At 56.2% G+C, this 15,650-nt stretch overlaps 1 protein-coding gene across 1 annotated transcript; it reads left to right on the forward strand.

The window, feature by feature from the left end:
• The first annotated feature begins 301 nt into the window (after window positions 1–301).
• On the forward strand, window positions 302–14,267 carry itgb3bp (integrin subunit beta 3 binding protein). The gene is made up of 7 exons (XM_072511154.1): window positions 302–388; window positions 10,060–10,090; window positions 10,183–10,306; window positions 11,176–11,242; window positions 11,710–11,788; window positions 12,921–13,014; window positions 13,961–14,267. The coding sequence occupies exons 1-7, from the start codon at window positions 372–374 to the stop codon at window positions 14,011–14,013; spliced, it is 465 nt and encodes a 154-aa protein (XP_072367255.1). The 5' UTR covers window positions 302–371; the 3' UTR covers window positions 14,014–14,267.
• The last annotated feature ends 1,383 nt before the right edge of the window (window positions 14,268–15,650 follow it).

A 15,650-nucleotide genomic window follows, 5' to 3' on the forward strand; every position in this document is an offset into this window, starting at 1 on the left:
CTAATTTTCCAATCTCCTTGTCTGTAAAAATTTAGCAGATTCTCAGTCTCAGAGAGTGATTTGTTCCAAATATGTTACATTTCATCTGGGAATGAAAATGTTATCTCAACTGACATTGTGCGCTGTCTATCCCCGGGTCTGATGTGTTTAATGACAGCAGATCGACCCAATATCTACAGAACTGGGAAACATGACAAACATTTAATTACAAAAAACTTTATGAAACCTGAAATAAATAAGGGTAATGTGATTTGACCCTGAAACGTGATCGGCGAAGAGAACAGCCCGAAGCTCAAACAGCCTCGCTTCGCACCCGGACCGCAAAAAGACAGCACCGGGCGGCAAAAACAAACCGCAGCGGGGGACCCAGAATGATGCAGAGACTCCCGTGAGTGGGGTGGGGGGGGGGGGGGGGGGGGGGGGAGTGGGGGGGGGGGGGGGGGGGGGGGGAGTGGGGGGGTGGGGGGGGGGGGAGTGGGGGGGTGGGGGGGGGGGGGAGTGGGGGGGTGGGGGGGGGGGGAGTGGGGGGGTGGGGGGGGGGGGAGTGGGGGGGTGGGGGGGGGGGGTGGGGGGGGGGGGAGTGGGGGGGGTGGGGGGGGGGGGGGGTGGGGGGGGTGGGGGGGGGGGGGGGGGTGGGGTGGGGGGGGGGGGGGGGGGGGGGGTGGGGGGGGGGGGGGGGGTGGGGTGGGGGGGGGGGGGGTGGGGGGGGGGGGGGGTGGGGTGGGGGGGGGGGGGGTGGGGGGGGGGGGGGGGGGGGGGGGGTGGGGTGGGGGGGGGGGGGGGGGGGGGGTGGGGGGGGGGGGGGGTGGGGTGGGGGGGAGTGGGGGGGGGGGGGGGGGGGTGGGGGGGGGGTGGGGTGGGGGGGGGGGGGGGGTGGGGGGGGGGGGGGGTGGGGTGGGGGGGGGGGGGGGGTGGGGTGGGGGGGGGGGGGGGGTGGGGTGGGGGGGAGTGGGGTGGGGGGGGGGGGGGAGTGGGGTGGGGGGGGGGGGGAGTGGGGTGGGGGGGGGGGGGGGAGTGGGGTGGGGGGGGGGGGGGGGGGAGGGGAGGGGGTAAGGAGGGGCGGGGAGGGGGCAAGGAGGGGCGGGGAGGGGGCAAGGAGGGGCGGGGAGGAGAGGGGCGGGGAGGGGCGGAGGAGAGGGGCGGGGAGGGGCAGAGGAGAGGGGCGAGGAGGGGGCGAGGAGGAGAGGGGCGGGGCGGGGAGGGGGCGAGGAGGAGCGGGGTGGGGAGGAGGAGAGGGGCGGGGAGGGGGTGAGGAGGAGCGGGGCGGGGAGGAGGAGGGGGCGAGGAGGAGCGGGGTGGGGAGGAGGAGGGGGCGAGGAGGAGAGGGGCGAGGAGGAGAGGGTCGGGGAGGGGGCGAGGAGGAGAGGGTCGGGGAGGGGGCGAGGAGGAGAGGGTCGGGGAGGGGGCGAGGAGGAGCGGGGTGGGGAGGAGGAGAGGGGCGGGGAGGAGGCGAGGAGGAGAGGGGCGGGGAGGGGGCAAGGAGGAGAGGGGCGGGGAGGGGGCAAGGAGGAGAGGGGCGGGGAGGGGGCAAGGAGGAGAGGGGCGGGGAGGGGGCAAGGAGGAGAGGGGCGGGGAGGGGGCAAGGAGGAGAGGGGCGGGGAGGGGGCAAGGAGGAGAGGGGCGGGGAGAGGGCAAGGAGGAGAGGGGCGGGGAGGGGGCAAGGTGGGGAGGGGGCAAGGAGAGGGGCGGGGAGGGGGCAAGGTGGGGAGGGGGCAAGGAGGAGAGGGGTGGGGAGGGGGCAAGGAGGAGAGGGGCGGGGAGGGGGCAAGGAGGAGAGGGGTGGGGAGGGGGCAAGGAGGGGTGGGGTGGGGAGGGGGCAAGGAGGAGAGGGGGTAAGGAGGGGAGGGGGTAAGGAGGGGTGGGGAGGGGGCAAGGAGGGGTGGGGTGGGGAGGGGGCAAGGAGGAGAGGGGGTAAGGAGGGGAGGGGGTAAGGAGGGGAGGGGGTAAGGAGGGGAGGGGCGGGGAGGGGGCAAGGAGGGGCGGGGAGGGGGTAAGGAGGGGCGGGGAGGAGAGGGGCGGAGGAGAGGAGAGGGGCGAGGAGGAGAGGGGCGAGGAGGAGAGGGTCGGCGAGGAGGAGAGGGGCGAGGAGGAGAGGGTCGGCGAGGAGGAGAGGGTCGGCGAGGGGGCGAGGAGGAGCGGGGTGGGGAGGAGGAGAGGAGAGGGGCGGGGAGGGGGTGAGGAGGAGCGGGGCGGGGAGGAGGAGGGGGCGAGGAGGAGCGGGGTGGGGAGGAGGAGGGGGCGAGGAGGAGAGGGGCGAGGAGGAGAGGGTCGGGGAGGGGGCGAGGAGGAGGGGGCGAGGAGGAGAGGGTCGGGGAGGGGGCGAGGAGGAGGGGGCGAGGAGGAGAGGGTCGGGGAGGGGGCGAGGAGGAGAGGGTCGGGGAGGGGGCGAGGAGGAGCGGGGTGGGAGGAGGAGAGGGGCGGGGAGGAGGCGAGGAGGAGAGGGGCGGGGAGGGGGCAAGGAGGAGAGGGGCGGGGAGGGGGCAAGGAGGAGAGGGGCGGGGAGGGGGCAAGGAGGAGAGGGGCGGGGAGAGGGCAAGGAGGAGAGGGGCGGGGAGGGGGCAAGGTGTGGAGGGGGCAAGGAGAGGGGCGGGGAGGGGGCAAGGTGGGGAGGGGGCAAGGAGGAGAGGGGCGGGGAGGGGGCAAGGAGGAGAGGGGTGGGGAGGGGGCAAGGAGGGGTGGGGTGGGGAGGGGGCAAGGAGGAGAGGGGGTAAGGAGGGGAGGGGGTAAGGAGGGGTGGGGAGGGGGCAAGGAGGGGTGGGGTGGGGAGGGGGCAAGGAGGAGAGGGGGTAAGGAGGGGAGGGGGTAAGGAGGGGAGGGGGTAAGGAGGGGAGGGGCGGGGAGGGGGCAAGGAGGGGCGGGGAGGGGGTAAGGAGGGGAGGGGCGGGGAGGGGGCAAGGAGGGGCGGGGAGGAGAGGGGCGGAGGAGAGGAGAGGGGCGGGGAGGAGAGGGGCGGAGGAGAGGAGAGGGGCGGGGGCGGAGAGGGGCAGGGGAGAGGGGCGGGGAGGGGGCGAGGAGGAGAGGGGCGAGGAGGAGAGGGGCGAGGAGGAGAGGGGCGAGGAGGGGGCGAGGAGGAGAGGGGCGAGGAGGGGGCGAGGAGGAGAGGGGCGGGGAGGGGGCGAGGAGGAGAGGGGCGAGGAGGAGAGGGTCGGCGAGGAGGAGAGGGTCGGCGAGGGGGCGAGGAGGAGCGGGGTGGGGAGGAGGAGAGGAGAGGGGCGGGGAGGGGGTGAGGAGGAGCGGGGCGGGGAGGAGGAGGGGGCGAGGAGGAGCGGGGCGGGGAGGAGGAGGGGGCGGGGAGGAGAGGGGCGAGGAGGAGAGGGTCGGGGAGGGGGCGAGGAGGAGGGGGCGAGGAGGAGAGGGGCGAGGAGGAGAGGGTCGGGGAGGGGGCGAGGAGGAGAGGGTCGGGGAGGGGGCGAGGAGGAGCGGGGTGGGGAGGAGGAGAGGGGCGGGGAGGAGGCGAGGAGGAGAGGGGCGGGGAGGGGGCAAGGAGGAGAGGGGCGGGGAGGGGGCAAGGAGGAGAGGGGCGGGGAGGGGGCAAGGAGGAGAGGGGCGGGAGGGGGCAAGGAGGAGAGGGGCGGGGAGAGGGCAAGGAGGAGAGGGGCGGGGAGGGGGCAAGGTGGGGAGGGGGCAAGGAGAGGGGCGGGGAGGGGGCAAGGTGGGGAGGGGGCAAGGAGGAGAGGGGCGGGGAGGGGGCAAGGAGGAGAGGGGTGGGGAGGGGGCAAGGAGGGGTGGGGTGGGGAGGGGGCAAGGAGGGGTGGGGTGGGGAGGGGGCAAGGAGGAGAGGGGGGATGGAGGAGGAGGAGGGGGGATGGAGGAGGAGGAGGGGGGATGGAGGAGGAGGAGGGGGGATGGAGGAGGAGGAGGGGGGATGGAGGAGGAGGAGGGGGGATGGAGGAGGAGGAGGGGGGATGGAGGAGGAGGAGGGGGGATGGAGGAGGAGGAGGGGGGATGGAGGAGGACGAGGGGGGAAGGAGGAGGAGGAGGGGGGTTGGGGGAGAGGAGGAGGGGGGTTGGGGGAGAGGAGGAGGGGGGTTGGGGAGAGGGGGTTGGGGGAGAGGGAGGTTGGGGGAGAGGGGGGGTTGGGGGAGAGGGGGGACGGGGAGAGGAGGGGTGGGGGAGAGGGGGGTTGGGGGAGAGGGGGGTTGGGGGAGAGGGGGGGTTGGGGGAGAGGGGGGACGGGGAGAGGAGGGGTGGGGGAGAGGGGGGTTGGGGGAGAGGGGGGTTGGGGGAGAGGGAGGTTGGGGGAGAGGGGGGTTGGGGGAGAGGGGGGTTGGGGGAGAGGGGGGTTGGGGGAGAGGGGGGTTGGGGGAGAGGGGGGTTGGGGGAGAGGGGGGTTGGGGGAGAGGGGGGTTGGGGGAGAGGGGGGTTGGGGGAGAGGGGGGTTGGGGGAGAGGGGGGTTGGGGGAGAGGGGGGACAGGGGAGAGGGGGGTTGGGGGAGAGGGGGGTTGGGGGAGAGGGGGGTTGGGGGAGAGGAGGGACGGGGGAGAGGGGGGTTGGGGGAGAGGACGAGAGGGGGGTTGGGGGAGAGGAGGAGAGGGGGGTTGGGGAGAGGAGAGGAGGGGAGGGGGGTTGGGGAGAGGGGGGTTGGGGGAAGAGGATTAGAGGGGTGTTAGGGGAGAGGGGTGTTAGGGGAGAGGGGTGTTAGGGGAGAGGGTGGTTGGGGAGAGGAGGAGTGGGGGGAGCGGAGGCGTGGGAGGAGCGGAGGGGTGGGGGGAGAGGAGAGAGGAGTGAGGGGGGTGGGGAGAGGGGGGTGGGGGAGAGGAGGAGAGGGGGTGGGGGAGAGGAGGGAGGGGGAGTGGGGGATGAGGGTGGAGGGGGTGGTGGGAGAGGGGGGGTGGGGGAGAGGAGGGAGGGGGAGTGGGGGATGAGGGTGGAGGGGGTGGTGGGAGAGGGGGGTGGGGGAGAGGGGGGTTGGGGAGACGGGGTTGGGGGAGAGGGGGGTTGGGGGGGTGGAAAGGAGGATGAGGGTGGAAAGGAGGAGGTGGTGGGGGAGGGGGGGGAGGGAGTGAGAGGGAGGGGGTAGAGGAGGGAGTGAACGGGAGGATTGGGTGTGGGAAGGAGTTGAGGAGGGAGGGAATAGTTAGGCGGGTGGTGAGGGAGGTAGGAGGGTGGTGAGGCTGGAAGGAGGGAGGAGGAGACGGAGGGGGGGGAGGAGGCGGAGGGGTGGGGAGGAGACGGGGCGGGAGGAGACGGAGGGGGGGAGGAGACGGAGGGGGGGGAGGAGACGGAGGGGGGGGGGAGGAGACGGAGGGGGGGGGAGGAGACGGGGGGGGGGGAGGAGACGGGGGGGGGAGGAGACGGAGGGGGGGGAGGGGACGGAGGGGGGGAGGAGACGGGGGGAGACGACGGAGGTGGGGGGGGAGACGACGGAGGGGGGGGAAGAGATGACGGAGGTGGGGAGGAGACGACAGAGGGGGGGAGGAGACGGAGGGGGGGGAGGAGACGGGGGGAGACGACGGAGGTGGGGGGGGGAGACGACGGAGGGGGGGGAAGAGATGACGGAGGTGGGGAGGAGACGACAGAGGGGGGGAGGAGACGACGGAGCGGGCAGGAGGAGATGACGGAGGGGGCAGGAGGAGACGGGGGGGAGGAGGAGGGGACGGGGGGAGGCAGAGATGGAGGGGGGGGGGAGAAGGAGGGGGAGGAGGAGGAGACGGAGGAGGAGGAGACTTGGGGCGGATGAGGAGACGGGGGGAAGGAGGAGAGGGAGGGGGGAAGGAGGAGAGGGAGGGGGGGAGCAGGAGAGGGAGGAGGAGAGGGAGGGGGGGAGGAGGAGAGGGAGGGGGGGAGGAGGAGAGGGAGGGGGGAGGAGGAGAGGGAGGGGGGGAGGAGGAGAGGGAGGGGGGAGGAGGAGAGGGAGGGGGGAGGAGGAGAGGGAGGGGGGGGAGGAGGAGAGGGAGGGGGGAGGAGGAGGGCAGGAGATGGAGGAGGGGAGGGGGAAGGAGGAGGGGGGAGTGAGAGGGAGGGGGTAGAGGAGGGAGTGAACGGGAGGATTAGGCCACGTGGGAAGGAGTAGAGGAGGCAGGGAAGGGGTAGAAGGGTGAGGGAGGGTATAGTTAGGCGGGTTGTGAGGTAATTAGGAGGGTGGTGTGGGAGGTAGGAGGGTGGTGAGGCTGGAAGGAGGGAGGAGGAGACGGAGGAGTGGGGGGGTAAGACGGGTGAGGGGAGGAGACGGAGGGGGAAGGGGGAGGAGACGGGAGGAGCGGCGGAGACGGAGGAGGTGGGGGGAAGGAGGAGGGGAGGTGGGCAGGAGGAGGAGAGGAGACGGAGGGGGGTAGGAGGAAGGGAGGAAGAGGAGGGGGCACGAGACGGAGTAGGGGTAGGCGGAGGGGCGGAGATGGAGGGGGGGAAGGAGGATGGGAGAGGATGGTGAGGAGGACAGAAGGGAAGGAGTAGGGGGGATGGCATGGAGGATGATGCGTTAAAGGGGAGGTGAGGGGGAGGGGACGGGGCACGTGGAAGTGGAGAGGGGGAAGGAGGAGGAGGGGGATGGGGAGGGGGGAAAGAGGCGGAGGGGGAAAGGAGGGTGAGGGAGGGGATAGAGGAGGGGGTGAAGGTGATTATTAGGGGGGTTGGGAAGGAGTAGAGGAGGCAGGAGAGGGGTGAGGGAGGGAGATAGGTAGGTGGGTGGTGAGGGAGGAGGAGACGGAGGGGGTGGGAGGAGACGGAGGGGGTGGGAGGAGACGGAGGGGGTGGGAGGAGACGGAGGGGGTGGGAGGAGACGGAGGGGGTAGGAGGAGGAGAGGGAGGGGGGGAGGAAGCGGAGTGGGGAAGGAGGAGGGGAGGAGCCGGAGGGGGACAGGAATAGGGGAGGAGCCGGAGGGGAGGAAGGAGGAGACGGAGTGGGGGTAGGCGAAGGGGAGGAGTCGGAGTGGGAAGGAGGAGACGGAGTGGGGGTAGGTGGAGGGGAGGAGTCAGAGTGGGGGGAGGAGATGGTGTGGAGGACAGAAGGGAAGGAGTAGGGGGGAAGGCGAGGAGGATAGAACTTTAAAGGGGAAGTTAGCGGACGGGGCAGGGGGAAGAGGAGGAGGGAGGAAGGAGAGGTGGGAGAAGGCGGAGGGGAGGGGGAAGGAGGAAGAAGGCGTGAGAGGGAGGGGGTAGAGGACGGAGTGAAAGGGAGGATGGGGGGGGTGGGAAGGAGTACATGAGGCAGGGAAGGGGTAGAGGGGTGAGGGAGATAGGCGGGTGGTGACGGAGATAGGAGGGTGGTGAGGGAGGTAGGAGTGTGGTGAGGCTGGAAGGAGGGAGGAGGAGATCGGGGAGGGGGAGGGGATTGGGGAAGGGGACAGAAGGGAAGGAGGAGGGGGTGAGGCAAGGAGGATGGAAGGGAAGGAGGAGATAGGGTGGTGAGGGGTGGAGGGAGGAGTAGACGGGAGAATAGTGAGGGAAGGAGGGGAGGGGGTTAGAAGGAGATGGGGAGGGGGACAGAAGGGAAGGAGGAGTGGGTGAGTCAAGGACGATTGAAAGGAAGGAGGTAGGGAGGATGACTATGGGTGGAGGTGGAGTCGACGGGGAGATAGGGAGGGAAGGGAGAATGGAGGGAGGAGGAGATGGGGATAGTGAGGGGAGGGTGACAGGAGATGGGGAAGGAGACAGAAGGTAAGGAGGAGGGGGGAGGCGAGGAGGATGGGAGTAAAGGTGGAGGGGAGGGAGGGGTTGGTGGTGTGGTAGGAGGGGGAGGGAGGGGATGAGGGTATGGGGAGGAGGTGGGAGGGAAGGAGGCAGGAAGGGGGAAATGGGTAGAGGAGGAGATGGGGTGGTGAGGGAGCAGTGGAGTGAGGGTGGGTGGGGGTAAGGAGGAGCGGAGTGAACGTGGGGGGTGAGGGGGAGCAGGGTGGGAGGGGAGGAGGGAGTGAGGGATTCAGGGAAATGAGTAGAAGCCCGGTGAAGGGGGCAAAGGGCAGGAGTGGAGGGGTGAGTGGTAACGACAGGGAAGGAATGTGGTTACTGTGAGGAGGCCTGTATACAACTCTCATGAGTGACTTGTCTTTATCATTCATCATCTCAGGAGTGACCTCTTCATTCCTCATCTCGACCCACTCAATTTCTACATACTCGTGCCCTGAGCGTGCTACCCATGTGCTACTACCAACATTAATTAACAGAGCCTCCCTTCCACCTTTTCCTAACTTCCTGTCCTTCCTAAATGTCATGTCAATATATAAGTCCCAATCTATGTCATCCTGCAGCCATGTCTCTGTAATGGCTAATCGATCATATTTATTTTTATTTACGCTATCAGTTCAGATGCTTTGTTTTGAATGCAATAGCATTCAGATACAGGGCCTTAAGTTTTCTCCTTTTACCATTTATCAGCCTTACCTGCTGATTTATTCTTAGAATTGTAATCTCAGTCTATCCCTTCCTGTCGTGGTCTGTTTTTATCATTTCCCATTTTAAGACATTTCTCCCAAGTCACCTCTCTGCCCCATACTCCTGCTTCCGCCCCCTTCCACTGCCTTCACTCTGATTGGCACAAATATTTCATGGTATCGAAAAAGAAATCCTCAGCTTGCCCAGTTTTGGGAATGCACCAATGTTGCTCAGTTCATTTTGTGCCGTATCCCCTGATTAATAAACTGGATGCCAGAAAGAAATTCCAGTTTGTTTTGGTGTTGCAACAATGTCGCTGATGTGGAGTGAAACAGGATCATTAAATGACAAGGCCAGATTACATGACAGTGGATCGATGAGAGGTCAATTAATTGATTTTGAATTTAAGAAAAGTACCTCAACAAATCAATTATAATTGATTGCTCAGCAAGCCCTATTAGGTCACCTAACCAATAATTTAACTCAATTATTCAGATGTCAAGCTAACCTCATCTTTATGCACATGAAAATGAAATATTCCTACAAAACTGCGCTAATCACTAAATCTACATGAGGAGCACAATCGTAACTCTTGTCTTACTCAGAGTGCCCTGAACTACTGAGAGGGGTAAATCAGCTAGGGTGCACCATTAGAAAATGTGTATTTGTGGACATGAAAAGTGAACAGAATCTAGTCCTCCTGTGATATCTCCTGAAATTAAATAGCCCACTGATGCTTTATTTTAAATGTTTATTTGGACAAAGTAGCTAGGGTAGTGTAACATTTCAGAATTATTTTTAAAACCATTTTTTGACAACTGACCTGTAGGAAATTGTTATGTGTATCTAAAGCACACTCTTTTTTAAAAAAGGAACCAAATTGAAATGTGGCTAAAGTACAGTTGAACTAAAATTGATGGCCTATCTTGCAAATCAATAAGCACTTCACACCTTTTGTATTGGGAACCCTCTGGCTCTGAAAAGACCTTCTCTTCTGATTGTGAATGCAAGTGTTGGAAAAACAGAATTGAGTCTGGGGAACAGGTTGCAAAGTGAGTCGGCGTCAGAAACAAGACGGCTCCAAAGATGATCTTTAGTCAGGTCCAGGAGAGTAGTGAGGATCTTTTTTATTTGAGTCAAGAATGAGTAACCACTGATGTGGGGAAGCACAGTGTATTTTTTATTTTGTATTTCTATACAAAAGGAATTGTAACTGTTGATTTGTATGTTTACTTCCTGTGAGACAAAGTAGCTTAATTTATCTTGGGTTTTCTTTAAAGAAAACATAGATGAGATATGTGGACACACATGAAAGATCTGAATACCTAGCCATGATATGGCATTTCTTAGATAATGAGTTCAAAACTGCACACAGTCTCACTAAGGCCTTTACAGCTGCAGTAAGACATCTGTGCTCCTGCACTCTTGCAATGAAGACCAACATACCATTTGCCTTCCTAACTGCTTGCTTTCAGTGACTGATGTACAAGGATACCCAGGTCCTTTGTACGTCAACATTTCCTAGTCTATCACAATTTAAATAATGCTCTGCCATTCTGTTTCTCCGTCCGAAGTAGATAACTTCACATTTATCCACGTTACACTGCATCTGCCGTGTATTTGCCCACTCACTCGAACTTTTATAAATCACCTTGAGCCTCTCCTTGAGCCTCTTAACATCCTCCTCACCATGCGCATTTCTACCAAGTTCCGTGTCTTCCTAAAACTTATTTATTTTAATGTTTCAGAGTTAAACGGTCCCTTCAGTTAGAAAAAAAGGTAAGTGCTATGGATATGAATATTTGAAGATGCTTTCATTAAAACAAAAGCTGAAAATTATGACTTAAGGGCACTTTCTTCTATAACTGCAGGAAGTTGAAGCAACGCCTCGCAAGAAGGACCGCCAGATTTCCAGTGAAAGGTTTTGTCCAGTCACTGGAACTCAGTGTCTTAGCCCTCTTACCCCTAGCAGCTCCCCATTTAGGACAAAATCTGGTATGGTAATAACTTAAAATTAATTAATTTTGATTTCTGTGTTATCTTATGGCTGCATGACATGCTAACAATGTATTCATGGTTACTTCTTAACTAGTTGACAGATATATGCTGTGTTCCAGTTTTGGTGTATCATTGCTCTATAGGCAAAGATGATCATTTGAATTTCTTATAAAAAGTATCTGCAAAACATTTGTCCTTAATAATTTCAGAAATATTCAATGGGATTGAAATAAAGGAGAAAGTACTGTATCATTAAAATGGAGACCAGAGAAGTTGCGAGTGGGATAGTGAGATTTATTAAGCATATAAATACAAATTATTTCTTTCTTTGTAGTAAATTTAAAGATGATACCGCCATGATGATGATGAAGAGGATACAGATATAGTTTAATTCTGCACCCACCTCATATACAGACACACGCAACATATACAGACAGACATGTTTCCTCCTGATATCGGCTACGGAATCTGGCCCTGCGTTCAGGTGCTTCCTTAAGTCCGAAGAGAGAAAACCAGGGACTTACATAAGAACTAGGAGCAGGAGTAGGCCATCTGGCCCCTCGAGCCTGCTCCACCATTCAATGAGATCATGGCTGATCTTTTGTGGACTCAGCTCCACTTTCCGGCCCGAACACCATAACCCTTAATCCCTTTATTCTTCAAAAAACTGACTTGGGTCAGTCGTGCATATGTACCAAAGTCTGTTTCAAAACAACCTTTGCCAAGAAGAGGGATCAGATTGTTTGCCCATCATTTCTCCAGTAATAACTGTATTGATCAGGCAAGCAGAAAATTAGAGGTAACATGCAACTCTTCAATGCTTACAAGATCAAATTAAAAGATGACCGTTTTCTGGTTACTTGTAGATGTGGAATTGAGCACAGAGAGAACTGCAGTTTCCACAAGAGGACATCTGCAAGCAGACAAGAAAGGGTGAGTCACCGAATCACCAAGAAGTCTTGCACAATGTGGAAGAGGGGCTTCCCTGCGTAACAAGGTTTTATGCTGAAAACTGATGGTGCTACATAACTATATAAATATATATTTTTAAATGTACAGAGGAAGTATCAGATCCCTGAGGCTTTGCTTTCAGTGAGTCAGAAAATACACAAAATGTGGCAATGTAACAGCTTCCAGGAAATGTGTGCTATCTGTAAGACTTTAATGTGATGTAAATAAAATAATGGTAATACAGCAGATAGGAAGAGTCTTGGCATGTCTGACTGCAATTATTGCTGTCAACTCTAATCCTGCATCCCCATCCTTTACTTTATCTTTTTATATTCTTGATTTTCAAGTACTTGTCTCATTCCATTTTCAATGATGTAGAATTATTAATATGTATAAATTGCTGAGTTGTGATGTTTGTGCGATAACTTGGGTGCTTTGATTTGATACAGATTAAATATTTTGAGGTCAAAGGTGGAAAAATCTGTCTTGGTTATCAAAGCAACCAGAGAGAAGCTGAGTGCTCTGCAGGTCAGTATGGAGAAGCTGATAGAGATTTTGGTATTTCAAAATGGCACTGCCGATTGCTGCTAAGTGTGCTGCTCTAGTCCTTATGTCCGAATCATGCCTTTTGATGACTCATCATTGTTTTGGTAGCCCCTTTTTGGCTGCAAATAATATAAATAGATTATTTATTTTTCTTACACACTTGAAATTGCTGGCCATGCTTTGCCTTTTCACTGGGGTGACAAGCACCCTCCAGCTTCTCACAGAATTGGCCATTCTTTGTGTCAGACTGAACAGTGATTGTTAACATAATGCCTAAGCCTAAGGTGGCACGGTAGCATTGTGGATAGCACAATTGCTTCACAGCTCCAGAGTCCCAGGTTCGATTCCGACTTGGGTCGCTGTCTGTGGGGAGTCTGCACATCCTCCCCATGTGTGCGTGGGTTTCCTCCAGGTGCTCCGGTTTCCTCCCACAGTCCAAAGATGTGCAGGTTAGGTGGATTGGCCATGATAAATTTGCCCTTAGTGTCCAAAATTGCCCTTAGCGTTGGGTGGGGTTATGGGGATAGGGTGGAGGTGTTGATCTTGGGTAGGGTGCTCTTTCCAAGAGCCGGTGCAGACTCGATGGGCCGAATGGCCTCCTTCTGCGCTGTAAATTCTATGATCTATGACGCCGAGGACCCGGGTTCGATCCCGGCCCTGGGCCATTGTCCGTGTGGAGTTTGCACATTCTCCCCATGTCTGTGTGGGTCTCGCCTCCACAACCCAAAGATGTGCAGGGTAGGTGGATTGGCCATGCCAAATTACCTCTTAATTGGAAAAAAAAGAATTGGGTACTCTAAATTTATTTTTTAAAAGCATAATGCCTAATCCTGCACTCCAGCAATGCAAGTCTACATCAAAATTTGCAAGATTGAATACATTTTAAACATTGCATTTTTTGTGGCCTGTTTATTGGGGTTAGTATATATGTAGATTTTTAAGTGATCAATTTTGTTGTCAACAGTTATAAATTTATAAATCGAGCAAGAACAATAATAGATGTTAGAACAGCTTGTTGATCCAAAGTTGTAGGGACGGTAAAAAAAATAACCCCAGAGTCATGTATAGGGTCTGTTGGTCATGCAACAAGCTTATCACTTTGCTATTATTTCAGGCTTTGGAGGGCAGTACAGAGTTGGAGTATTTCATGGGTGCCTGGAACAAGTCAGGGGACCTGAATGCTGAGCTCCGAAGAAACAGAGAACTCAGTAAGTAGTAGAGTTTCAGTTTGCAAATTTGCCAACATTTACAATCCTAAGCTAACTGGTGAGAACTGCAAATTCTGTGCAAATCTACTTACAAACACACAACTCCTGACAGTCGAGTTGTTTTATGTTGTGACTTAACTGGAAACAAACATAAATAAAATCAGTGATTAACCTTTTGAATGCCCCTGCAACACGATTACACTACATACTCTGACTCGTACAGATATTTTTAGAATCTCAAGAAAATGTTTTCTTGATTGTTTTCTAAAATCAGTTCTAAATTATGCACTTAAGGTATTATGATGCATGGGGATTTTAGCACAAACCCACAATACCTTAGGGTGGGGTCATGTACCTAACTTTGTTTTTTTGATTTCTGTAACATCAGTGATAACACTGGAGCAGATTAAGGGAGGGAGAATTATCCTATCCCACTCTCGTCAAATGTCCGAGCAACTAGTTTGGAGTAACATTGACCAGGTCTGGGAACATCGTACATAACTTAGGAGAAAAATGCAGGTACTGATAAAGTGCATAAAAAGCAGTTTTCTGAATGGTTTCCTATGTACAGTGTTACAGAGCCCGAAAACTATGAGAGCTGTTTCTTGGTAGAGGAACAGTGATTATGGTGTTGCAGTTGATTTCAGAACTTCTGAGTTAGGCAGATCAGAAAATCAGGCATTTTTCCTCATTCTGACATTTCTCTGATATACGGTTTTAGAAAGAATGTGGAAAACAATGTAATTGGGGCCAGTAATGGTGAACATCCATGACATTGACACCTCTGCTTCTCCATATCTGGCAACACATTGGCCACTTGGGGAATTTAACTGATCCCTGTCGAATTGTATCCCCTTATGATTCAGTACCTTCGAGATTGGAGGAGAAAATACTGTTACTTATTTCCAATGTGAATTGTAATTCTATATCACTGTTTTTGTTGTAGTGGCACAAGGTAAAAGAAGAAGCTACCAGACTGCTAAGGTTCAGGAGAACTAAATATATAAATCCTCTTACACTTGTTTATTCATTGTGTTATTCAAGGCTCCATAGGTGCTCTTTGAAATTATGCTTTCATAGTATTTTTGTCAAATGTGTACAGTAATATAAATTTCAATTGTACTGCCTCCAATGAGTTATTCCTGAAAGAAAATCTTTCCATTTTAAAAATTTCATTTAAAGCAGAAATGTTAACTTGAAATTTAATCTGTGGTTTGATAATTTGATATTTGCAATAAAAAATATTTTGGCAACTTTGAGATCGCATTTACTACCTACACCCCGAGCACTTATTCGAATTCATATACTAAAGAAAGCCATCCGTACTGGATGTAGTTCCATTACACTGGGAACACTCTTATAGTTTAGCTAAGGCTCATGTGTAGCTTCTATAATGAGGCTGTTTCGTGAGGGGTGCATCACAACTAATACTCTGCCAGGACCCACTCCGCTCCGGACCACATTTCAATCTTGGTCCAAACATGGGGCAAAAGCTGCATTCTAGAGATGGGAGTGACTTCCCTTGACAGCAAGGCAGCATTTGATCAAGTATGGAATCAAGGAATTCTAACAAAATTGAAGTCAATGGGAATCGAGGAAACAACGCTCCACGGGTTAGAGTCTTACCTAGTTCAAAGGAAGATGGTTGTGATTGTTGGAGGCCAATCATTTCAGCCACAGGGCAAAGGTGCAGGTTCCTCTGGGTAGTAGCCTCGGCCAAACATCTTCAGCTGCTTCAACATAACATCAGAAGTGGGGATGTTCGCTGATGATTAACCAATATTCAGCAACATTCGCAACTCCTCGGATACTGATACAATCTGTGCTCATATGCAGCAAGACCTGGACAATATTCTGCCTTGGGCTGATAAGTGGCAAGTAACATTTCCTGGAACTTGTCTGACGCAAATGATCATCTTCAAGAAGAGAAAATATAACCATCTCCCCTTAAGGTTCAAGAACATTACCATCACTGAATCCACCACCATAAACATTGACCAGAAATTTACCTGGATCAGCCATATAAATATGTGACTACAAGACCAGGACAGAATCTGTGAATTCTGAAGCAAAGAATTCATCACCTGACTCCCCAAAGCCCATCCACCATCTACAAGGCACAATACAGGAGTGTGATGGAACATGTTCCAGTTGCCTAAATGAATTCGGTTCCAACAACTTGTTTTTTCATTGTGTTAATCAAGGACATGGCTGCTAGACTGGATCTGAGGAGGCAGGCGGTGAGGGAAACAACAATAATAATTATTAGTGTCACAAGTAGGCTTACATTAACACACCAATGAAGTTCTTGTGAAAATCCCCTAGTCGCCATACTACGCCTGTTCGCGTGCACGGAGGAAGAATTCAGGGTGTCCGATTCATCGAATGAGCACGTCTTTCAGGACTTGTGGGAGGAAACCTATGCAGACACTGGGAGAAGATGCAGACTCCACACAGACAGTGACCCAAGCCAGGAATTGAACCGGGTCCTTGGCTCTGTGAAGCAACAGTGCTAACCACTGTTTTTGATGCTGCCCTTAAGGGGAAACATATTGACCACACTCACCAGATACATCTGTCCATGACCGTAGTGGTAGGAGTGACCACCGCACAGCCCTTCTGGAAACAAAGTCCTG

This window comes from Scyliorhinus torazame, chromosome 7 (assembly GCF_047496885.1).
Source record: "Scyliorhinus torazame isolate Kashiwa2021f chromosome 7, sScyTor2.1, whole genome shotgun sequence".
NCBI classification, from domain to species: Eukaryota; Metazoa; Chordata; class Chondrichthyes; order Carcharhiniformes; family Scyliorhinidae; genus Scyliorhinus; species Scyliorhinus torazame.

Coding starts and splice junctions, on each gene's coding strand:
- itgb3bp (XM_072511154.1), top strand. Junction 11,243..11,709: donor CTGCAAGCAGACAAGAAAGG/GTGAGTCACCGA, acceptor GATTTGATACAG/ATTAAATATTTTGAGGTCAA. Junction 13,015..13,960: donor CCGAAGAAACAGAGAACTCA/GTAAGTAGTAGA, acceptor TTTTTGTTGTAG/TGGCACAAGGTAAAAGAAGA.